Source organism: Aythya marila (genome assembly GCF_965140915.1).
Source record: "Aythya marila genome assembly, chromosome: 1".
NCBI lineage: Eukaryota > Metazoa > Chordata > Aves > Anseriformes > Anatidae > Aythya > Aythya marila.
The window spans coordinates 143677933-143702813 of NC_139042.1; the positions used below are offsets into that span (position 1 = coordinate 143677933).

The following is a 24881-nucleotide window of genomic DNA, read 5'->3' on the forward strand; positions in this document are numbered from 1 at the left end:
AGCTGAGAGAGAGACACCAGGGAGCTCTGGGTGTACACGCTGGGTCTCATAAAGCTGAAAGCCAAAAACTAGGATTTCATAGTTCAGCACAATTAATCTCAGGTAGTTACAGAAATGTCATCTTTCCCTGCCCTGTGATTTCAGGCACTCATGTATCTGACAATTTCTATTCCACTTTCACCTGTCTTTATAAACTGGGTGATGAAGGAGCCCAGAGTCCTCAAATCCTTTGAGAGGGGCATCTGTGTTAAGACGTTACTGTCTGATCTTTGCAGCCATGACCTTTACTAGAAACCTGCTTTTGCTTGTGCATCCTTGTCACTCCCTCCCCTTAAACACAGCGTGGGGACTTCCAACACGGGTGATGGGCAGGAGTCAGTGCTTGGGTGAGATCCTAAAACCGTGGAAGACCTCGGCTGTACAAGGGCTGTACATCCAGGCTGGTGTGGAAGGAAGGGCCCAGAGAAGGCCAGTTCCCAGTAAGGGCTGCTCAGTGCCATCCACCAGCAGCTACTGGTGGCCACCTCCCTGCTCCTTCTGCCCCCAGCAGGTCCTGGGGCAGATCCTGCTCCCCTGCTGCTGCTCCTGCCCGCAGCTCTCCTGCCTCTCCTCTGCCCCGCAGCTCCCCAGCACCTGCTGGTGCCTCCCGCCCGCCGCAGGCGGCCGCTTACCATAATCTGCCGTGAAACCTCTTAATTTTAAGGAGCTATTTAGGGAGCTGTGCTCAAATCCCTTCAAAATCCTCTTTTTCCCGAGGGCTGTGAGAAATAAAAATGAACGCCGTGCCCCCACCCTTTGCTGCAGCAGCAGGAGCTGAGGGGCGATGCAGAAGGCAGGATGGCTCCGATACTGCCCAAGTGCCACGTCCCCCAGCAACACGGGCACAATCCTCTCCCCATTAAATAATGAGTTGGGTGCAGTTGTGCTGTGCAGGGAAAAACGAGGCCATTCGGGACGAGCAACCTTCCTGCATCGTTGAAGTGGTGCTTGTGGGCAGCACCTGGGCTCTCCGGCTTGGTTCACCCCATCCAGAGCAACCCTATGGCTGCTGGCTGTCCCCACCATGCCCCTGGGACAGAGGTAGGAAGGGGGCAGGGGGCAGGGGGTGGTATCGCAGCACCCTCATTGCAGCACTGCCGTGGCAGCGTGCCGAGGGCAGCGCTGGCTCCTGCCCAGCCCCTGTCCATCATCCCCATGGTGCCATCAGCCGGGAAGTATCCGTGTCTGGAGACGCTCAGGAGAGGTTAGTGCTCCTGCACCGATACCTGCCGGCCGTGACGCTGATGGAGATGTCTCCTGACAGCCCGGTCTGCTGCCAAGAAAGCGGCACCGGCCTCACCGGGGCCTCAGGGACCAGCCCCAGACACTGTGCTTGCTGCCGGCCAGCCACGGGGCGAAACCACAGCACCTCTCGGGTGGTATCTGTCCCCTCTGTGGTCCCTGAGGACCAGCAGCCCTTGTCCCCGCTGTCACAGCCTGGCGTGTGTCACCACAATGTCCCCGGCCCTGTCCCCGGGTCGCCACCTGCCCAGCCTGTGGCACCAACACTTGGATGTGTTCTTGAAGCGGTTTTGGTCCCGCAGGAGGGAGAGAAACGGAGCTGGCATCTCCGTCCCCTGACTGCGCTTGCTGTCAATGAAGGGATTAGGAATTATAATCCACGATTTGCATTTTAAAGCGGCTTTTCAGCTCTGCGTGGGGAACTTCAGCCTGGTGCTGCTGGGGAGCTCGGTGGCAGAGCCCCAACCACAGCAGCACAGACCCTGCGGCAGCGTCCCTGGGGCTCCCCATGGCAGGAGCTGCTCCCGGGACGCCGAGTCCCAAATTGCACCAACCCCAAGCATCCTGTGGGCCCTGGGCAGCTCCTACCCCACACCTCCAGCATCCCCTGCCCTTGCAAGGCACTGTGTGCTTCCTTTCCTTGTGCTTTCCCCCCTGCTCCTTCCTTGCACTGCGTTCATGGCAGACCTGCATGAAATGTCTTTTTCCCTCGGCGTCTCTGCTGCCTTTCCCTCTGCTAATTACCACAGCAGTGCCTCTTCTAGGGCAAGCTGACAGATGGCCGGGGGTTTATCTTTGAACAAGCTATTTAATAAGAGCTCCTGCTTTTCCCTTGCACATTTCTTTCCTGGCCACATGTCCTGAGCTGCTGGACGGGGTGTCCTTTGCACTGGGGATGCCAGAAGATGTGATGGCCAAGGTCAGAGCCCAGGGGATGTTTTCTTTTTCTTTCCCTTTTAAAGGGAAGATAATCCTGTCTGGGCCCATGTGGCCCTCTCTGAGCGAGGCTCTCTCCCTGCAAAAAGGCAGAGGTGAGAAGTGTCTGAAACACTGGGGCAGGTCCTAGCTGCACAGAAAGCTGATGCAAGTGCTGAAACCAGCATACTGCCTGCTCGTCCTGGCAGAAATCTGGCTGGCAGGGACCAACCTGTGCTCCTGCTTGTGCTGCCATCACCTGCACGGCCCCACCTGTGCCCCCCATGCCATCAGGTTCATTGCAAATTTCTGTTTTGCAATGAACTTGTTGCAGTTTGGGAGGATCTGCCCTTCATGAGCAGGAAGGCCAAGGGACACAGGACTCTTGTTTTCAAGAAGTCACCGATGTCTGTGCCATCCTGCCAGAAGGCAAGGCTGGAGCATGGGTGATGCACAAAACCAGACCCTACTCTACGTGTTTGAGAATAAGCCCAGCTCATGGATTGTAAGCTTTAAGGCAAAAAAAAAAAAAACACACACACACAACTCCTCAGCCAGTTTGTAACCTCAGTTGCTCTCATTAGCTGTAGGAAAGATGCTTGAAGACCACCAAATGTTTGGGCTCGTGGTAACCCTGCTGCCACCACGCTGCTCCCTCAGGGCTCCACTGTTTGTGTGTGCTTGGGACGAGCACCTCACTCCAAGAACAACAAAGTGCATCTCAGACTTCTCTGCGGAAAAGATTGGCATGTTTTGATCAGCTCTGAATGTACAGTCGGTGCATTGTGCATTATCTACACTATAGATATTATGTTGTACAGATGCAATACGACAGTTGTGGTATATGCTTTCCAGGTTGTAAACTCTGTATTGGCACTACCTATACGTGCCTACACTGTATCCATCATAAAGGCACCTGCCATCTTCTCAATAGTAGTAGTGTATGCACATCAGAGCAAGGTAGGAGTATATCACATATAGACAATCTGTTTTTATTGCTTTCATCTTTACAGCCAGGTGTGTGATCTAAACATCAGGCAGAAACTTCTCCGGATAAACTCCTGCTACAAAACATCTTAGAAAATGGATGTGTTTGGGATGGACTGATATATAATATATCCGTGGCACACAAAAACATAAACGGAAGCCTCTGAATCCCTGGGAAATTTCCTGTCTGTGTCCCGGAGGGATTTCTGTCCTCCCAAGTGTCTCACCGTGGGCCTGGGGCTCTAAGGGATTCTTTGAAGCCAGCAAAGAATTTGCAACCTACAGACTGCTTCTTCAGCAGGTGCAGTCTGACCCCGCACGTGTTGGACTCCCAGCTGCAAGAATGTAGGTTGCCTTCCCCCGGCCTTCGCAGAGGAGAGCTTGCTTTGTGTGCACATGTTTGTCTCGGATCATGCCTCTCATCTTTGCACACAGCTTTGCAAAGGTCGGTTTCATTAACCTCGGGGTTATGCTTTGTGTAAATATGCACGTACATCTGATTTGCATGGGAAATGTCATTTTCCTTACGTGTCCCCCATCCAAATGTTAATCAAGCCTGAGCCTACGTAACTTAGGAAATGTGCTGTGATGGTAACTGCAGCCAGCACAGCTGTCCCGCTCAGACAGAGGATGGCTGCATATGCCTGACATTTTTGTATGGGCATGTTCGGCTGCGTGGATAGCAGTGGCGCCTACATATTCTCTGCCATATAGCCTTATATGCTGGCAGATGGTGTGTGCATTAACACACGCTGTGTGCCGATGTCTCTGGGTGCATGAGCTTCTCTGCGGCCAGCTGGCGTACGACACATGCATTGGCACATGCGGCATGGGAAGTTGCTCTCCTCGCCGCAGCGTGCGTGCATGGCAGCACACACCTCGCACGGGTGCAGAGCTGCACCACTGTGGGCAAGAGAGGCTGGGGCTGGCTCTGCTGCCCGCCAGCAAGGTGTAAGGAAAGGAGCTGCAGCATGGAAGGGCCTTGCCTCCCCCCCGCCCTGTTTTTTGTAGTCATAAGCATTATACCTACGGATAACAGGCTTGATCTGGGGCTGAATTTCACATTGCATTGCTTTCCCTTGGACAAGATTATTTCATCCCAATTTCCTCTCGATATGGGCCTCAGAGAGCCTGAGCACTAAGCTAGCTCCTGCTGCAGCCGCTGGGCAATCAGCAGTCTCGGCAGAGGGCTGCCCCCCAGGCCTTGGGAGCACAGCCTTGGTGTTTCGCCCCTGCGCCTGCGCACACCGACGGAGCCCAGGGACACAGGAGGGGGCTGAGGCAAAGAAGACATTAGCGCACAAGTGACATATCTCAATATAATTTCTAAAACTCTATTAATTGAACAGATAAAATACTTCTGATCTATTTTCGTTGTTTTGTTACAAAATATTCGCCATTTGGACTCTTAGCTAGGTGTGACCACACCACTTTTCCCCGAAGGAAGCTTTTCTTGGTGATATTTACAGCAGAAAACAGGTACAGACAGACAGGTGCTTTCAACAGCCTACACACAGGTAACACTTCTGTTGTTAACTTTGTTTTTTTTTTTTAAAAAAGACACATTCAGATGGGATTGTGACTAGTGCTGAAGAGCTGGGTGACTTCAAAGCTGCTGTCCCAGGCATGGCTGTGAAAGAGCAAGCAGGACAAGGACAGCTCTAGCTCACGAAACACTGCCGGCAGTCCCTGGAGCCTACACTAGCACAGTGAGGCAGCTGGTGGACCAGGAGATGGGGGAGCTTGCTCAGCAACTCTCATTTCAAAGCAGAGACTCTCCCAAGCAGCAGATTTCTTGATTTAGGGCTCAGATTAGTTTCGGAAACCTCACAAATAGTTGCAAGTTAAGCCTTCTGAAAAACATACAGAAAAAAAAAACCTCAAACTCTTGCAGGTCAGGGGCCCTCAAATGCTTGCAAAACTGGTGGTGGTTTTTTTGTTTGTTTTTTTGTGAAGAAGACTGAGTATTGACAAAACTCTACTTGTGGACCACACCCACAACTTTCGTCTACAAGGAGGTGAGACACAAACAGTGCTTTGAAGGCCTTGCAGAAAGCACTAACAATTGCTACTAGAGTAGCCCAGTCTTCAGCATTAGAAGTACTACAGAAGCGGCCAAACACTGCAGTAAGCCCAGCTTGTTTGCGCTAAGCTTGATCCCTCTGTCAACCTTTTTCACCCCTTTCTAAGTGGTATAAACTAACCAATTTCACTGGACCTGCACCAGCAACCTGGGCAGAGCCTGAAGATCTGTGTACCACAGCTCTGCAGACCGCAGTAACACCTCGCTTTCTCCATCTTCTAGCAGAGCCACCTTCCTGTTTGGCCACTGAGCACCAGAAACTTACTGCAGAACGCTCTTTATTGGGTTTCTCTTTCCTCCTCCCCTCCTTTTCTTAATACAGAAGGCTAGGAATTCCGCAGCCAGCAGCCACAGGTTCTTTAGAGTTGATCTGATCTCTGCCACAGCTCTTCCTGCCCGATCCCACCTCCTGAAGGATTGTGCTAGGTTCACGATTGGAATCACTGCTGTCAAGAGCTGGTGATTTTTCTGTGGTCTGCTCCCTCCAGGAGAGCTGTGGTATACATTTAGTCCTTCATCCGATCGTCACTGACACAATCTTTCTGGCCTGCTCCCTGCCAATGATTAGGTTGTGTGCACGGGTGTCTACTCACAGTACTACAGCTACACCGAGCCTGTGTCTTCGCTTGCATGTGGGAGGGTTGTGGGAGCAGACAACACAATAGATCAGATGAGATGTAGACATGCTTTAAAGTGCTTGTCATCCTTCTAGACCAACCTTCAAAGGAAAAAAAAAAAATCTACATTTTGAAGTGAAGTCCAAAGGGCTCAGCTACACAGCAGAATTTAGAGAAACCTGTTTGATAGACCCTGGAATAAAGCAGTTTGGTATCTCTCCGGCCAACCCCAATGGAAGATGCTGCATCCAGCAGGCTAGAAGATGGCAAGGGTTATCTATGTTTGCTTCTCTGTCCAAAGCTGGAGGCCAGCATTAGCCTTTGCAAGGTCAGGGGACGGGAGCCAACGTGCCCTGAGAGATTGTTGTGCCTCAGGTATTTTGGCACTTCAGGTAATTCGCTTCCATCCTTCACCCAGCGTTATGGAGTCTCACAGAAGGTTCCTTGCTTCTTTTTTACATTCTTCTTTGCTTTCCCAATCAATTATTAAAGCAGCAAACCTCTCTGGTAGGAACTTCACAGACATTGCTATAAATATTTCATCCCCCAAAATTATTTCATCAAGTACCTTAAAGTTTTTGTTGTTGTCACTTCGTGTTAAATGTCAAGTAAAGCCTAACTTATTTATTTTAACACACACACGCACACGGCCCCTCCGCGGCTCCCTGCACTCTGGGGGAAGATAAACGAGCAAGTGCTGCCACTGCTCTCAGGCAAGGCAGCGACTGCTGAGGAGGACGGGCAGCGTCGGTGCCTCTCAGATACCTCCTTTTACCTCAGCAGGGAGCACAACGTGGAGCCACACACCACAGGGACCAGAGAGGGGCAGGTGCCACACGTAGGGTTTCCCAGGGAGCTGCAGGCAGGTGGGATGAGGCCGCAGCCTGCCGTGCCATGGTGTGGTGCCACCTCGGATGGAGCCAGCAGCAGATCAGGCCAGCCACGTCTCAGGGTGAGGGGCTGAGCCCTAGCTGTGGCCACGGGCCTGTGGAGCGGGCAAGGACCTCTCCTGGGGCTGGCTCTGGAAAAATGGGGCGTCCTCATCGCCCCTGGGGACTGGGGAGGAGAAAGCTTCTCTGGTCTGGAGGGAGACTGGGCTTCTACTCAGGGTTTTGATATGATTTTTTTCTGTCTTCTGCTTCCACAGGCCTCCCTGAGGCTATGCCTTTGGGTTTGTGGTCAGTACCTCTGCTACCGCATGCAGAAGCAGCAGCCTGTTATCTGGCCCCACAGCAAAGCAAACAACTCAGACAGTCCTGTTGGCACAGCTGGGTGTGAGGGTCAGGCTCAGAAACCAGCAGACCCAGAGATCAGCAGGCTCCTGCCCTGGAGGGCTGGCCAAGCACAGGGGAGCCTTCACCTCAGCCCCTGCCCGCTTCCCTGACCCCATCTGGGCATACACCCAGGTCAAATAAATGAACTCCTTCATCTGAGTGCTTCAGCAGAGCCAGTGGACATCCAAAGAGCGCTGAGGGGTCCAGACCCTGACGCACCGTGTTTTTTGTCACTGGCAACAGCCCCAGAGGTGAGCATCCTGGAGCAATGCTGCTGTGTGGCTTTTTCCACACAAAGTAAAAAAAAAATAAATATTTCCTGCTTCTGTCTTCGCTGACCCCCTTTCCCTCACATTTTGCACATCCACACCACTGCCAGCCATCCTTACCTCTCCTCACCCGACGGCTGTGTCATCAGCACCCGGTGCTCATGCCTCAGCCTCGCGCAGGAAGGAAGAGCATTTCTTTCTTTCCCTCTTAAAATAAAAATGAAGGCCCTAAAAGGTATTCTGTCCTATTTTAAAACCCTAAAGTTGATCTTCTTAAGCATCGAAGGGAGATACAGCGAGTGAGAGAGACCAAAGCCTTTAAGCTAATTAATACCTTCCCTTCCCTACTGCTTGAAAATACTTTTCTTCTAAAAATACAGCCATAGCTCATTTTTAATGCTGTCTGCCTTCACATCAATGTCCCCAATAAAGAAGAGGAGCTGAGCTGTCATCTCTATCTCAAAATCTTACCCTCCCCTCACTTTGAAGCAGAGATAGGGAGGAAGAGAGGAGAAAAGGCCTTGGCAAGCAGCTTTCCTAGGGGAAGGGCTGATGGAGGAAAAAGCATAGCCAGGTGGGAGATACAGATGGGAGCTTATGTTGGTGGTCTCCAAAAGGCCCCTTCCCTCTAGCACGGAAGGAAGAGCCCAAGTGAAGGGCTCATCCACCCCAGAAGGTGAATGCAACACTTAGCTTTGCTTTCAGAATATAAAAAAGCAGGTGGGAAGGAAACACAAAGCCAGCTAGAAGGAGAAAAGCAGAGGGGTGTCTGTTTCATGCTAGAGAAGACAATCTTTGTGTGTGTGTATACTGAGGTGGGAGGGCACCTCTTGGTGCCATCTCTTTGGAAAAGTGCTCATCCATCCCAGGAAGATCCCTGGGCTCAATCTCTCATTTCTGCTCCCTCAGAACTGCTTGGTGTTTCCTTTAGTAAGCATGCGCCGTACATACTCTACCATACAGGTGTATTTACACGTGATGAGGTCTGCTAGGTCTCAGCAGAGGTTTCTGGTACAATGCTCATATCAGAAACAGTTTTCGTGTTCAGAGTGAGGCGATCTTTGTCTCGTACTGCAGCTTAGGACAGTCTCTCCTCCTCTCGAGCTCTCTGTCACTTGTGCGCTCCCTCGCGTGGAACCGGCTGCTGCAAGGAGATAATATCTGAAGAGCGATGGAGGGGAAGCATGGCAAGTGGTACAAGTTCTCAGCTCCAGCTTAGCAGGCAGCAGCAGTGGAGGCGGGGGAACTCCACCCCCAGGAGTGCCCCAAGGTCGGTCCTTGGCACGGGTGAGTCCGTTTCTCTCCGAGGCTGGCGAAGTTTTGGAGGGGTACAAACCTATGGCCGGGCAAATGCAAGGCAAGGGAGGAGGTTGAGGAGTAGCAAACGGAAGACACAGTGCCTAGAAAGCAGCAGGTCATCAAGCCTCTCAGGAACAGGGCAACAAAGTGCTACATGGGGACGGTGTGAGCACGGGAGGCCAGCAGGGCTGGCAGGATGTGAGGATGAGTGAGCATGTGGGTTGGCAGTCCCTACAGATGGCTCCTCACAATTAGCATCACCTTGAGGGGAGATGGGATAAGAGTTAGGTCAGTCGGCTTTTTTTTTTTTTTCTTTTCTATTTCTTTTACTAAAAAATAAATCACAAACTAGATCTCTGTAGGCAGAAAGGGTCCCAGGGAGGCGGTGGGGCAGGGAAGCGGGGAAGTCTGTGCTGTTCTGGTGCTGGTGGTGTGGCTACACGAGGCTGCGCGAGCCACTGGAGTACCTGCGCCTCTGAAGCAGGGAGCTGGGGGGGCAATACTGGTGGGGGTGGTTGTAGGGAGGAGGTGGAGGTGGCAGGGGAGGCTGATGGACCAGCTTCATGGGGGTCCCAGGGAGCCCGCTGCCCACACCGCGCCAGGGGGTGGAGGTGCAGGAGTCGGAGGTGACGTAGCGTGTCAGAGTCTGGTTGAGGGCCGGCTCCATTCGAGCGAGGCACGGCTTGTCCAAGACAATGACTTTGACAATCTGCTGGCACTGTACAAGTGTCCCCGCCGAGGCGGGGTGCGAGGGCACCAGTGCTGTCTCCAGCCGCTCCCGTGGCATGTTAAGACGCATGCTGGGCTGCATTCCACTCTCGGGCCCCAGGGCGGAGTTGTGCTGGTACGTTTGAAGCCTGTTGTGAATTGACACCTAGTTTAGAAACAGCCAAAGAAGCATTAAATGTTACAAGACTCTTCCCATCTGCTGCTACTGGCTGCCCTGAACCCCCACCAGCAGCTGGCCTCACATGCATGAAACCCTCCCCTCTTTAACAAACGGAACAGGCACAACCCCTGGCTGCACCCCTCTCTCCCAATTGCCCCGTCGTCCTGTCTAGGCCTTAGTGCCCCTGTCCTTTCCGTCACAGCAAAGGCAGTAGGGCCAGCGTTCCCAAATGCAGAGCGACTTTGGTTGTCCAAACGGCACAGGGAACAAAAATCAACTCTATGAGTGGAGGCGTCCATGAATTCTCATGATGATGAACAAACCTCAGAGGTTATGCCCTTGCCCCCAGCTGCAAAAAGGAAGGGGAAACTGGGTAACAGAGGTTCAGATAATCGAGGTTGTATGTTTCTGCAAAAATGACGGTAGCTGAATCTGAGAGAGAGACAGAGACAGAGAGACTCAAGCCTTTCGCAGCTCCCTGCCTTTCTGAGTAGGAAGGTACACCACATGACTGGCTAATCTGTTTACAAAGGAAAAAGCAGAAATCTGACATACTCTAGGAAAAGACAGCTCCCTCTGATCCAGTTGATGGTTTGTCAGTGAGAGGAAATGATTTTCAAAAAAAAAAAAAAGAAAGAAAAAAAAGAAAGAAAAAATGTCCGTCTAGCTCATACAATGATAAAAGAAATTTATGATGAAATGGCAGCAGATTAGATAACCTCAAAGAAATGGAAATGCTCCTCTGCTGGCAGAGTATTGCTTGGGCAGTTGGAAGGGGGAAGGGAAGGAGGAGGTCACCAGGGTCCCCACAGAGAGATGCTGATAATAGAGTAACTCAAATAAAAGAGCTCACTGAGTCCAGCTTGAAAAAGGGAGCTGGCCTGGGCTGGAAATCCTCAGGGAGGGAATGCAGCAGCAAAATGGGGCTACCCGGGTGGTGAGTGAAGCCACAGTTCCTCCTGGCAAGGACGTGGGCTGATGGAATCCCCAGAGCACAGCTCAAAACTCAGTGTCAGTCAAATGACAAACCCTGGGTAGGAACCTACAGCTCGCAGGTTGTCACGGCACTTCCAGCTAGGCAGAGGTACAGATGGGCAGATGGGGCAGTAGGGGTGCCCTGACAGTCTGTATGTTGGGCAGCAGAGCCAGCAACCATGAAGGAGAAGCTGTGGAGTGGCCCAGCTTTCCACCATGTGGGAAGAACGATGAGATGTTTGTCCCTGCCCAAGCATGGAGGTTGCTCGGGCTCACTGCACAGCAGGACATAACACCGTGTCAGTATTTATTCAGGCAGTGGAGCTGCCTCAGAAAAACTGGTTGCTGGCCCGTGAAGTGCTAATGACATTAAGATAAATGGAAGCTATTCTCCACAAAGAAACATTCCTCCCAGCAGAAATTGGAAGTTGGCTGGGAGAGGCACCTTGCCCAGAAAAGGGGAGTCTGTAGGGAAATGGGGTGCCCTCCAGGGAAAAACAGCAGCACCCACACCCCACAGAGAAGCTGAACTCTTCAAGTAAATATACTATGACAAGAGGGGAAAGAACTACCCCGGAAAAGGGCAAATTCAGAGCAACGGAGATATTCCAGACAGGGAAAGAGTAGGAATTAGTAAATGAGGTTTTCAGCGTGAAGACTGCATTTTCCTGTTTCCTCACAGGCAGTGGGAGTAAGGGTGTCTGTGAAGAAACAGGCAACCCACTGGCTGCTAGACATCCCTGCTAAGATAGAAGCACACAGGACAGCCAAGCTCCCTACCTAGGGAGGTGAAGCTCTAGGGAGAGTCTCTGATATGCAAAGGCCATGCTTAGTCCCCTTCAAGGGGGGATGGAGAGACAGAGCTGCAGAGATTGTGCAGGAAAGCTGGGCTGCAGGGGAATTCGCATGTGATGCTGCATGGAGTTAGCATGTCAGGGAAGTCTTTAGTGTGGTTCTCAGTCTCCCCGTAAGCAGTGGGGTGGGTTAGTCTACAGCGTTTGGGAGCTTGGTCCATGAGGGATGTTACAGTTATAAAAACGGATTGAAAATGCTTTGAAGTTTAGTTTGGATTTGAAAGTTGTATTACCCGTCCTAGCAGTAACTTTTAATTGTATCTCTGGAAATTGGTAAAATTGTCAGTCTGGCTGGGGAGGCATTGATTAAAACCTGAGAAAAGAAACAACAGAGAATGTGAGAAGAGCTGAAGTGAGAGAGAATTACTTACCTCAGCTGCTTCGCACTCTACTTACCTCCACTGTGCTGTCCGAGACCTTCTCCCCCAAATCCTTCTTGCCTTTGAAACAAAAGAAAAAATCTCACTCATGGGGTCAGTGCCTCAAGTCAAGAGCTGGCCCTCATACTGTGGACTGGAAAGCCCAAGGGAGAGGTAAAGGGGAGAGTAGGACTCTACTGCAAGATAAATGCAAGCCTTCCTGCAATCCAATAGCTGCTCAGTGGTTTGGAGGGAGGCCCCTGTGGGGTCCTATCTTTAGGTCCTGGTTTTCATGCAGTTCTAATGAGCTCATAGCCATTCACCACTGCACTTGATTTTTGCTGGCACGGAAGCCCAAGAGCCCAACGCAGACAAAGCCTCTGCTACAGAGAAGCTGGTCTTGCAAAAGTGATGGTGAAGACTCTGGAGGAAGTTGACAGTGCAGTTACTGTGTTGCATGAGTTCAGGGGAGAAAATGTGGCCATGTCCTCCAGCAGTTATCTTGTACCACTTACTAACCCCTCTTTGCTGGATGTTACAGCTACAGACTGGGTAATGAGCCATAAATGGCTCTTCTAGGTTATTTGAAAAATGCATATCCTATTCAGTGAAGGCTACAGGATACAAAACTGATCACTTCTTTTCGCAGTTATTTTTACAGGAGAACACATTGGCAAAGGCAGCACTGCCTGGCCAAGAGAAGCTGGGTGGCCTCTTACCTGTAGGTGAGCTTTGCTTTGACTGTGGTTCCATCTGGGCTCCGTTGGTCCTTAACGAGAGAGTTTTTGCCCCTTGCTGTTTCTCCAGCTCCCCTACAACAGAGATGTGCGGAATTGAATGAGGAATGGGATGGATGGAAGGGCCATAGCATACTGAAGGAGAAATGTGGGAAGTCAGCAAGGAGAATTAATGCAAGAAAATGACAAGAATGTCAAACAGGAAGGAGAGAAGAATAGCTAAGAGAGAAACTGGAAAGGATGTTACATGTGGAGGAACTTACGTATCTCCACAAGACCTCTGTGTATGACCTGCATTTATACAGAACAGGTTATTGCTGCGCAGAAAGGGACCACTGATGCCGAGCTACTTGGGCTCATACGTTTGTACAGAATTATTTGCATAGTCAGAGTATGGGACGTAGGAGTCTAAGCTTCGCCATTTCAAACCACTGTACCTTAAACTCTATTTCATAAGCACCATAAGCAGTTACTCCCTTTCTACTACTGGTGGGTACTCACAGAACCTGACTGCTTTTTCACCCTGTTGCTGAACACAAGAACAATCCCGTGTAGATTCTGCTACTCATCCTCTTTGTCCTTTTTCCCGAAGAACCCACTGATTTTACCCTTTCTGCCTCATAGACACATGCAGTGTGATGGCATTGGAGTCCGAATTGTATTAGAGGCCCTTACATTCAATTCGTATCTGCTCCAGCTCTGTCACTTCTGCTATTGACTCTTTCAGATCTTCCACAAATTTCTGCATTTCCTCAGCACCCAGAGCACAGAAGTGCAGTACCTGTTTCTTCTCTGAGCCCGAAACTGGAGTCACCAGTGTGATGCCATGGGGGTAATCTGTGAAGAAGACATGTCAACACAATAAATAGGCATTAGGCTTTCTTGCTGGAGAAGTTGGCTGCTTTGCTGCCTTTCCAGGACAGAGAATTTCTAACATCAGTCCAGAGGAATAGCACACTTAGAGTCTGTCACACTGCAAACGGCAGGAATTTGCAGCATTGCAGCACTCCAAGGGAACAGAATGGCCAAGCTGCAGTGGCAAGGCAAGTAGTACCACAGTGGTGCCATAGCCAAAAAACTTTAGCTCTCAGTTACAGTCAGTGTAACCTTGACTCTGAGAACCTGAGCACAGAGGTGGGACTGTAAAGCCCTCCTGAGTCTGTAGAGGGGCTTATAGGATACACGAGACCAATGCTTTATCCTGTGGAAGTTGCAGCAGGACAGGTTGGCTCCTGGACTCAAAGCCAGAACAACCATTAGCACCCACATTGGCAGGACCTCTCCCCGTCCTCTACTTTCATCAGCAGGCCCTTAGCAGGGGTGTTAGCACTGCATGTGTGGGGAACTCATTGTGCTGTGCAGAGTGGGAAAGAGAAGGATATGGTTTTGCAGGTCTCTGCTTAGTAGTCCTCAACAGGCATAACACACTGTCAGGAATGCAAATGAAAAGAAATGTCCATGAGGCGTGCAGGGAAGTTGCTAAGCTTGTGACTGGACTTTTCTGTCTTTTGATCATTGGCCAGTGGTTTCAGCTCCTTTTCTCCTTCCCTCTCTCCTTTGTCTACATTTAATTTCTCTCTTCCCCTGTCCTTTTCTCCACTGCTCCTCCATCTGTCTGCCTTCTCCACCCTATGCCTTTAGCAATCTTTACTAAACAAGTTAAAAGATCAACCTGCTATTTTCTGCCAGCCCTCAGCTCCCTCTGTTTGTGTCCCAGGCCCCTTTTCCCACCCTGTGTCTTGTCTCATCTGTTCAGATCACGAGTTCTTTTGGACTTCTGCTTTTCTGTCTCTGCAGAGGATACACAAAAGGATTCCTTTGCCAGAAGATCCTTGAGCACCCCCAGGATAGTCACCATACCCCTGAAAGCTGATCTCAGCTCTGATAGTGCCTCCTGGGGATGCTCAGTTATGAGTGGCTCTTCTGTACGTACACGGATGTGAAAACCACTGCATGCTGCAGAGGGTAGGGGGTTGAAATGATGGCTCACTGTCAATAGGACAGAGCGAGGGTGTAAAGAACTCAGTGAAGACACAGTAGTGCTTCCTGGCAGCATATTCTGCTGGTGCTCACAAAAACCCCAGTGGGCATCAGCCGCGCTTGCCTGGGACCACTGTGCAGCCCCTCTGCCTGTGCCAGCAGGAAGCCTGCCTGTTTCTGGAATCCCTCTGCTACACAACCAGCCTCAATCATGACACATCGTGGCTCTCTTCCCAGACCATCAAGGTCAGGCTGACTAGGGCTGGCCTCCCGCCATGCTTTGGTGGGTGCTGTTCCAAGGGCTCTGCTTCTGTCTCAGGAAGCCTTCAGCACGGCACAGCATATCTCAGTGTGGGGAGGCTGCAGCAGCACCTGAGCTTTTATCAGTGCCAAAAGCAGAGGTGAGAACTGTGACTTTGGGCATGAGTGGAGAGGGGCTAAAGCTGGCAGCAGCAGTTTTGTCAGTGAGGTTCTGCACCCACTGTTGGCTCCTGAGAGCTATGTGGGGTGTATCTTGGGACTGATTCCCTCATGAATCTACACTAGTACCTTCCCTGCCACCGCAACAAGTCAGCCCACTTCAATGAGCTGGAAAGAGGGACCAAGAGCCTCTTCCCATGACACTGAACCTTTTCTCAGCACCAAGTCTCAGTTTTGCCTCCCTTCCCGTTTTAACCTTGATGGAATCCCTCTTCTGATGTACGATCTCACTGGGCAATGCAGTCCCTTCCTTCCTTCTCCTTTTCCATACCAAACCCTTCCAGGCACCCAAGGAGAATCAGACTTACATTCATTCTCAAAGAGATGGAACTGCATCCCCAGCAGGCCAACTGACTTGCAAAACGTGTAGGTTGAGGAGCTTTTCTTCTTGGGGCAAAGCTTGAGGATCTGTTGGAGGAACGGATGCATCATCGGGCAGGGTGCTGATGAACAGCAAGTCAAGAATGATACAAACTACTAAAAGCACATAGGAAAAAGCTTTTTGCAGGCTCTGCTAATTGCACATGGGAGTAACACTTGGTGACGGACAGGCTCTTTGCCCAGAAAGCTGCCTGGCACACTGCACTTGTAACAACACTTGAAATTCTGTATGCATAGCCCTGGGGCCCACTCGGGTTCTGTCCCCTGGATGCTGATTTTTTGATGCCCTTATTTTTGATGTTGCAAGGGTAGTTCTCTTCACTGAGTGCCAAACTGGAAGGCTAAGGGAAACCTGTCAGAAATACCTCAGGTCGGGAAACCAGAGCACATGCGCATGCAATGCTGCCCTTGATCCCTCAGCACTAGTTCTCATGGATCTGATTTATCGCATGGGATGGAGGGGCAGCAAGGAACAAACCCATTTGCAACATCCAGCTTCCTTTTTCCATTAAACTCAGGCCTTTTCTTCAGGTGCCTAAAGCAAAACTTCCTTATTGTTCTGCATCCTTCCAGTCTCAGTGAATCTGTGCTCTCCTCCCTTTTGTACCTGTCTGAACTCTGTTGCAAGGTCCCTTGGGCAGGACACTTTAAAAAGTACTATATGTGTTTCAGGCTCCAGTAAGTTGGATGTGCCATGCTACAGCCTCTGCAATAGAAGGTAATGGTTTTAAAGTGTCTGGCAGGAGACTTTTAAAGTGCATGGGAGCGCTCTGCCTACCATAGTACAAACAGCCAAACCAATGAACTCCCCTTTCACAAAATGAGTTTCCCTAGTAGCAAAGGGATGAGAGAGAGCGATGACATTACTTGGATGTCTGTGGGATGCAACAGTTTGCTTTTCAAAGGTCAGAGGAGTTTTAGGTTTGGTATGTTTTTAACAGGGAAGATTCAGAGCTGTGTCTTGCAGTGTGGATGGACGAGGAGATGGTCTGTCCCTAGGACCAGGGGGAAATTGATGTTATGGACTGCTTTTAGATTACTTTACAGACACTGGGGGCTAGTTTTATCACTGCAGTGCCCAAATGCCAAAGCACACTCACCACCAGCAGGTCATTGAAGAGAAAAACTTCCCTCTGGTGAGCTGCCTGCTTCTGCACTTTGTTCACGTCGGTAACTTCGTACAAACGGCTGCAGCAGACCAGCCGGCGATGGGGCACGGACAGGACCTGCGGAAGATCCACAAGAGCATGTGGGGGTTATGGGAGGTGCCAGGGAGGGTCTCCACCACCCTTAGCCCTTACAAACCTGCCCAGTCACAGAGGCACAAGCCAGTTCTGCCCAGTTTGCCCACTCAATCACCTCACGACCACTCCTCTCCACCACTCATCCTGCTAGCCCAGTAGCAGGGAGCCTTTGTGACTTGGATTAAATCAGAGGAGTAGAACAGGCTATAGGCAAGCCACCTGCTTATGCATCCTGTCTTCATGTTCCTCTGACTTCAAGTCCCTGAGCTCATCCTCTCTCAGCGCACTGGACATCTGCATGTTTCCTGGGCACTGAGAAATGATTCTGCTCATTCTGGGTGAACAGAATGTTTCAGATCAGTTTCTGCTAAAGAAGCAGTCTCTGCATTTGGAGGTCTCCTAACCCCGGCAATCCTTGGAGAACTCATTAGACAGAGGTAGGTGAAATTGTTTCCTATCACTTTGGCTTTCACATCCTACAGGCTCACGAGGCCTGAAAGTTCAGAGCACTGCAGGGCCATCACTGAAGTATTGGCAGTCAGGACCTGCACTGGCAAGCAGGAGCTGCAGTGAGATTTTTGGGCAAACAGTTACTGCGTTGGATAAAGCAAACTCTGGCCAAGAAGATCCCAAAGAAGTAGGAAAGAAAGAGAAAGCAAATGAAGGTGTTTGGATAAAAAAGAACTAATGCATCAAGGCAAGCAAGGAAATTATGATGAAAGAAAAGAAACATAGAGGAAAAAGGCAGAAAAGAGGGACAGTGAGGGAGGTGGGTGTGAGCAGGGTGAGCGGGTGCCAGAAGGGCTACGGGTGCTCACTGTTTTCATTCCAACTATGGATTTCTCCACTTTGGTAACGTAAGTCACATGGTCCTCATTGGATTTTAGCTCTTTTTGCTGGATCCTCTCATAGATCCCCACCACCAGTTCCCGTGGGATGTCAGCACCATCGTCCACTCCTGCAAAACAGAGAAAATGTTGGGCAGAATTGGCAGGGAAAAAACAAAAGGGAAGAACTGGTGGCCCCTGACAGGCAGATCTCTGCTGTGTGCAATGATGGGAAGGCAGAAAGAGAAATATTTTGCTTTAGGCTGTCTTCTTTCTTGGTCTAACACACCTAAAGCACCAGGAGCAGATACTGACTTATCTAAGGCCAATGCAGAAGATTTCATCATTCCATTGCTCTGCATGGTGGCTCCTTTCCATTTGTTCCCTAAGGTTTTATGGCTACAATTTCACATTCATATATCTTGGGCCACTCAGCAGCAACCCCTGCATTGATTTCATATAAAATTGCAAGTTCTAAATGTGGAGGAGATCTACAATAGGAACCAGCTGCTCCTCCTGCCAATGCAAGTCTCAGCTCTCCTAAATAAGAGAAACTAAATAGTAAATACTCGTTGGACTCCAACATTTGTTTTTTGTGATGTCTCCTAGGGTTAATACCTTCCTGCTAGTCTGCCTGTAATTTCCCTGTTTGGGGTCTGTCCCTTCCCTCTTTTATGTCTCCTTAAATAATTCTACAAATTTTGCTGTCCAGCCTTTGCAGAACCTGGTAGAAAAGTTCCCCTCCACCCCTCCCTGAGCCACACACCACAAATTAAATTGCCAGTCTTTCCTTCTGAACTGAATTCCTTCAATCATTTTCCATTGATTTTCTCTGCTTTCTCTCCAGCTCCCTGGTCTGAGGCATACTACACTGATTGATGTCCTGCAAGTGAGGAGGTGTTGAGGAATGGAGAGACATTGTCATCTCCCGACTCCCTAATTCATGACTTGGAAATATAGCCTGAATACTTTTTTTTTTTTTTTTCTTTTTGGTTGTGTTTTGGTTTTGGTTTTGTTGCTGTTGTTGCTGGCTTGGTTGGTTGATTGGTTAGTTTTTTAAACACAGGCCAGTGAAGCTCCAGGCCTATGTATAGGGCCAAAGGTGAGTCTGGAATGAACTGTCTCTCCTTGTCCACTACATGATCCTCATGTTGGCTGAATTCCTGTTGTGATGTGAGCTGACAAATTTTCTAGTAACTCTAAGTGAAAGTTAACATTAAAAAAAAAGAATAAAGAAAACCTTTTGAGTTAGTTGCTGTGATACTGAAGGGGATGATGACAGGTATCAGCTCCATTTTCAGAAAATAACTTGAAAGAAGGCTTCCGTGCCACATCATACCAGTCTGAAGTGGATGGAAGATTGGAGAAGGTGGGAGGGGCTGGAACAACATTGTCTGAACAGCCATGAGGACAAAGAAATAAGTCAAAGGAACCCATCGTAGTCCAGGCTCTAGACTGAGATTTACACTGGGAATGCCTTGAAGGAACTTAAACTGAACTGTAGATGTGGAGTCAGAGACTCTTGGAAGATGGCTGACCAAGGAGCAAACACAGTTTGGAAATTAGAGTTTGTCTAGACGTCTTGTCAAAAAGGCTAAACAATACTAGGCTGCATTAGCAGATCTGAAAAGAAGGAGGAAGCAGTAGTTCTAAATATGAGTATGTTGTGACCACATCTGAAGAAATGCTTTTAGCAACCTATTACTGAGATGGGAAGGACCTTGAAAAATAGAAGAAAATTGACTTGGGGAACTGAAGTATCAGAAATTGCAAAGAGGTAATGTATGCATGAACCTTGTCAGGCCTGCAGTTACTGCAAGTAATTGCAAGCAATTAAGAAAGGGAAGTTTTAGCCTGAATAGAAGGAAAATGTGTTCATACATTCAAAGCAACAAGGAGGGCATGGGCTTGTTTAGTGGAATCCAGCAGGGTCTAGGAAGGACGGAGCTGAACAATAGAAAAATGTAATACAGTGGACTCCTTCTAAACAGAGAAATCCATTAAAAAGATGAAACCATCTCTTAAGGAAAAATGGTTTATTTCTGAAAAGGCTGGACAGCTTTCTGTGGAGGACAAAGCAGAGATTTGCCCCTTCCCCAGCAACCTACAGGACTCTTCAAAACACCCTCCTCCACGTCTGGATCACAAAGACCAGCAGCAGCCCTGGCGAAAGGCAGCTCCACTAGGTTTTTGCTGCCTTCACCTCAGTAGGATTTAGAGCAGCAAAGAGGGCAAAAAAAGCAAAGTAGGATTCTCACCTCTCAGATTGCGAATGAAGTCCTCCAGCATCATCTTCCTGTCAGGCTTGATGTTGGGGCTGTACATGTCCGTATTGAGGAGGATGATTGCAAAGGCCAAGATGAAGATGGTATCTGGGTTGTGAAACTGCTGGACCACATCTGGGTTACACATGCAGTACCTCTGGCTGCAGCAGGAGGGATAAACACACTTAACATGGAATATTACTGCAAAGTCCGCTGCTCCAGGGTGGCAATGGCCTCAGCACATGTGGATTGAATTCCTCCTTTCACTCCAACTCTCACACGAATGAGAAGGAATTGCCTGCTCTCTGCAGGCCAAATTACCCACCAGTGGCTGAAGTTGGCCACTAAAACTTCAACCTTTTTGTTCGTAGAAGCCAAAATAGCAAATGACAGTAGAGACACCACCCAGGCTGGGAATGTAGTGGTAATGCAGCACAGGTCTACTCGAGCCTGACTTGCTAAATACAAAGGACTCCTCTGGATGCACCGAAGGAACAACCCAGCACCCCTGCAAGCCACAGGACTGCTCTTCCTGTCAGTCACCAATGAACAGGGAATCCTTTGCTGGAAGACATGTCAGGGCTGGCTTACTCTGGCCCTTCGTGCCCGTCATGCCACTCAACACCCATCAAGAACATTGATCTGCAGCAGTGGGACACAAGACTGTGCTTCAGAAGCCCTTCCACGATCAGCTTCTTTAGGAAGAAGATCTCTGGCCGTTCATTACATTGCTGCTACATGTTTTCTGTGCTGGGTGTGCTCTCTGCTTCCAGATAGTTGCAATAGTGGGGCCACAGAGCTCGTTTTCTTACCTGAAAGCTTCAATTAGCCGCTCAACCTTCTGCGCCTCCCCCTGCACGCGGATGTGGGCCTGGAATTTCCGCAGTGCCTCATCCAGCTCCATGCCTGAGAAGTCCATCTCATCCACCACGCAGCTGTGGAAAGGGGACATGGCCTTCATCAACACCTCCTCCTGGGAAGGATGCCAGGCAGGCTCCTTCATTGCAGTGCCCAGGCTGAGATCCCAAGGGAAATGACATGGGAGAGGCCCTGAGACATCACTACAGATGCCCAGATGGTTCTTAAAAATGGGAAAGGTTTCAGACAAGCCATTCCTGCATTTTACAGAAGGTAGGCAATTCTTGTGCCTAACCACATACATATGTGTGTGTGTGTGTGTGTATATCTATACATTATAATTCATATATATTATACCATACTCAACATACATACATATGTATACAATATATATAATTCACATATCTGTATTGATATTTACTGTATCTATATAGATATTTAGGTAGTATATTGATATAGATATTTAGAGACCTATATATGAACACCAATATCGATACAGATACAGATCCATCTGTTTCTGCCTCTCCTGTCATCTGGCAATCCTTTTCACATTGTCCATGCCTCCTTTCCTCCCAGCACAGGCACTTGTTCACTGCCCGTTTATCCATTTTTCTCTTATCTGCATTCACTGCACTCATCCTCTCCTCACCTTCTATTCAGTCAAGCATACATCCTCGTTTGCAATCCGTACTTTCTTCTCCACTCTTCACCCCCACCCAAATGCTGCAGCAACAATATTCACTGTGTCTTTAAAGGCCAAAGCTCACTCAAAGTAAATGTGAAATGGAAGCTCTTGTCTAAAAATAACATGACACCATTAGCTGGCTTGTAATATCAAGGCTGGGTAAAGCTCTGCTCATTTAGTCAGACACCAGGAGTCCCCATCAATTAAGTCTGTCCAAAGCACTATTCATTTTGCACATTTCTATCCGTTCCACACGATGTTTTCCATTTCCTCTATACTTCAGTGCCACGATTCCCTCTTATCACAGGAAATCCTTCACCTCTCACATCTGGTATTGCTTTTCCTTCACAGCAGACTGGTAATTCATAGTCAACTTAAATCCTCAAAGAGAGGGATCCCTTCTCTCTTGTATCCCACTAAAGTATTCTCATTTTACAGAAGTCCTACTGCTAGTCTCCAAAATGTACTGCTACAGTTCTTCCTGTTTGTATTAGTTAAATCCTCTAGTTCTTATTCTTACTGCATGATATTTTGGTCTTCATCTGTAATGGCAACACCTTCCCCATGTGGCTTCAGCACATTTTGTTAGCATGCTCCTGGACCAGTTCTGTCCAGGTCATTGCTGCAAACATTCATCAAAAGACTAGACTCGGAAAACTCTGCTCATAACCTCCCTTAAGCCCAACTTCCCATCTCAGCAGAGCATGTAGGCACTAATGTCTGCATCAGCCAATTCTCTGCCCTGTTTATGATTCCTCTGCTAATATCTTTCTCTTCCACGCTCAACTAAGAATTTCTCACACCACATGCTTTACTGAAGTCTAGAATCATTTTCTGTATGTTCTTTGTCTAGAAAACCATTTTTTTATCAACGAAAGACTGAAATCAGAGGATGAATCTACTCTCTACAGGCTTTGGTATGTACCATTTACCTTCTTGTATGCCATTATTTCTTTCCCATAAATGTATTCTTAAATCTGACATTCTGATAGACCAAAAAATTAACAGATGCAAAAATCCCATTTTCTTTACACCTTCCTTAAGTATGAAGTTACTAGTATGCTAGTATTCAGTCAAATAGTACCACCTGGACATCACAAACATATTAAAAATTCAATGAATTCATATTTTCTGCCTCCATATCCTCTGGATGCTAATTCTACTTTTCATTCCATTGATCTTATCCTCTACATTGTGTTTGGTTTGCCTTTCTCATGTTGCAAATGATATACTGACCCCAAATTTAGGGTTAGGAGGAAATTTTCCCATAGACAGCTTGTCTGGGACTGCATGAGGAATGTGGAAAATGAGGTAAGTGGAAAATAGAGGGGGAGGGGATTAGCTTTCTTCTGGATCCTTCCAATTCCTAGTGTTCCTGGAAATTTTACCACCTGAACCTTTGCTAATAAATGTACGTGCTCTCATCAGTTTCTTCTGCTTTTGCTGTGATATCCTGGAAATTTTGCTATTAGTGTTTGCAATCATTCTGCAGTTTGCTGTAGGCAGTGTTTTGTGAGCTAGGCTGTTGAATACTATGTGCAGCCTTGCTAGAACAAAAAATTGTTGCATGATGTCTCTAATGGGTGAGGGATACGGTTCAAATGCTCTGAGACCTCCTTCTATTCCTGCATTCCCCCAGTGGTTCAAGAGCTGAGATACTGCTAAACCAGAGTAACATCCACAGAATACCTTACCAAGAGCTCTGGATGAAAGGAGGGTGTTCAGTATCTTCTAAGGCTGGAGTAGTTATAATCTCAACAAAGAAACATGGTCTCTTTCCCCACACAAATTCCATATAATCAAATGTAGGTGGTCAAGAGCAAGGGCAGAGAATCAACAGGTCTGCTCTCACAGGAAATCTTATACAAAATCTTTTTTTCCCTCTCCAGCAGGTGGGCTGCAGAAGCACTTACAAATCGTTTCTGGCAGCAGTGAAAACTTCCTCTACTGTCCCTTTCCTTTGTTATTTTTATTTTTTTCATACTTGCACTCACTTGTCCCTTGGGTTGCCATCAAGGCATTCCGCTTCTTGGAACTTATCTTTGATACTAAGAAAAGTTTTTCTCTGGTTAGTTATTATCGTGTTCATAGCTGCAAACACCTCTGCAGTTGGACCTTTGTTATTATTTTGTAATCCTTCCTGATACATGATGTTTCTCAGCATTGACCCCAGTGATTTTGCTATTACTGTCTGCTTCCAGACGCATGAAAGCAAAGTCCTTGCACACACAGTGAGATCTGCTCAGGTCATCCTAGTAAGCCCAATCCACCACCATTAAATCATGTATCTTTTCCTCCTTCCCTCACTGATCAGTCCATCCCCCTCCACGCCGTCTAGTCTAACACATCCTCTGTTTTATGTCTGATCTCAAATAATAAAGTCAACGCTCTTGATACAGAAGGCATCAAACCTCGATGAGGACAAGTAGTGCAAGGCGGCTGTTTATAGCTCTTTTCAAACTCAAACAGGTATTGCTACATGAGTTATGCACTGCTTCTCCTCCGAGAGTTTTGTGCACAGAGTGACAGATGGGGGTTTACCTTGTAAATTCTAAGCTGAAACTCCTGGGGGTCCCTTATGTTTGTCCCTCAGCCCAAAGAAGGGTGTCCCCTTGTCCTAGTTCCTGAGAGACATTGACCAACCTGAAAGGACAGGTTAGGAAGAAAGTTTGACTTTAGCAAATCTGAGCTTGCATTTGATTTACCTGTCAAAGCCTGTGCCAAAGGCCTGAGAAATAGCTCCTAGAGGAGCCACCAGATATGCTACTGCTTTCTGCTGCTAGGCCGACAGTAAAATGAATGGTGGATCATAGTTTCAGATATTTTTTGTGACAAAGCGACGTCCATTCAAAGGGCCGGAGAGCCTTGTGCCTTGGGGCTGCCTTGTTCCTGCTCCTGTTCTAGGTGGCTACACATTTTGCTGTCTTGCCTGACCTCAGGTTCCTGTGCCAGCTCCCATTAACTTTCTGAAGGCGCTGTCATGCCCACGTACGAACTCCCCTGAAATGTAATGCAATTTCTTTATGGGAGGTCTTTTCTTCCCAAAACAGAGACCTTGGAAGCTGACACACAATATATTGGCAAACATACTGCAAAAAGCACATTCATCTCATCAGCCTCCAGGGCTGCGATGTCAAAGGCAGCAGAACCACATGCATGAGGAGGCTGTCTCTCCCCCAAACTGGATTTGCCAACGTAAAAGACAAAGGATGAGCAGAGATCCTCTCTGCATCCAAGGAATAAACCAGCAGCTTATGTGTATGTGCCAAAACCAGTGCTGAGTTCATTTTTCCACAAACAGCAGCATGCCTGTGAGATGCCTATTCCAGGACCACCAGGAGGCCTGAAGGATAAAAAGCAGGGGTGGAGGAAATGCCTTATAAAATCTCCTCCTGTTTTAGTTCTTTCTCTCCCATGGACTTGCAACAAGCAATGTGAGTTTTGCTCACAGGACACCTGTAGATGTGTTTAGCCCATTACCTGCAGGACAGGACTTTGGACCTTCGGTTCATGTTGCTGAAGTGAGGAAGAAAGGTGCTGGCACCTTGCCTCATAAACAATGCAGTGCCAGCTATCCAGGGGGAGCTTGGTCTGTCCCAAGGCACTCAGCAGACTGGGACCTC

General features: G+C 48.6%; 1 protein-coding gene across 4 annotated transcripts in view; it reads right to left on the bottom strand.

Annotated features, from left to right (window-relative positions):
• Positions 1–3229: 3229 nt before the first annotated feature.
• The window catches only part of IQSEC3 (IQ motif and Sec7 domain ArfGEF 3), a 102108-nt gene continuing 80456 nt past the window's right edge, over positions 3230–24881 (bottom strand). For 2 of the 4 annotated variants that reach the window (XM_082781021.1, XM_082781023.1), the window contains 10 exons: positions 20528–20650; positions 19710–19876; positions 17443–17582; positions 16481–16606; positions 15308–15407; positions 13215–13376; positions 12522–12614; positions 11840–11883; positions 11677–11756; positions 9453–9582 (listed from right to left, as the gene is read on the bottom strand). In XM_082781021.1, coding sequence (XP_082637147.1) covers positions 11682–11756; positions 11840–11883; positions 12522–12614; positions 13215–13376; positions 15308–15407; positions 16481–16606; positions 17443–17582; positions 19710–19876; positions 20528–20650 — 1030 coding nt within the window. In that variant the 3' untranslated portion in view covers positions 9453–9582; positions 11677–11681. Of the gene's footprint in view, positions 9600–11676; positions 11757–11839; positions 11884–12521; positions 12615–13214; positions 13377–15307; positions 15408–16480; positions 16607–17442; positions 17583–19709; positions 19877–20527; positions 20651–24881 lie in introns of all 4 variants that reach the window. The other 2 variants (XM_082781022.1, XM_082781024.1) reach the window with 2 other exon arrangements.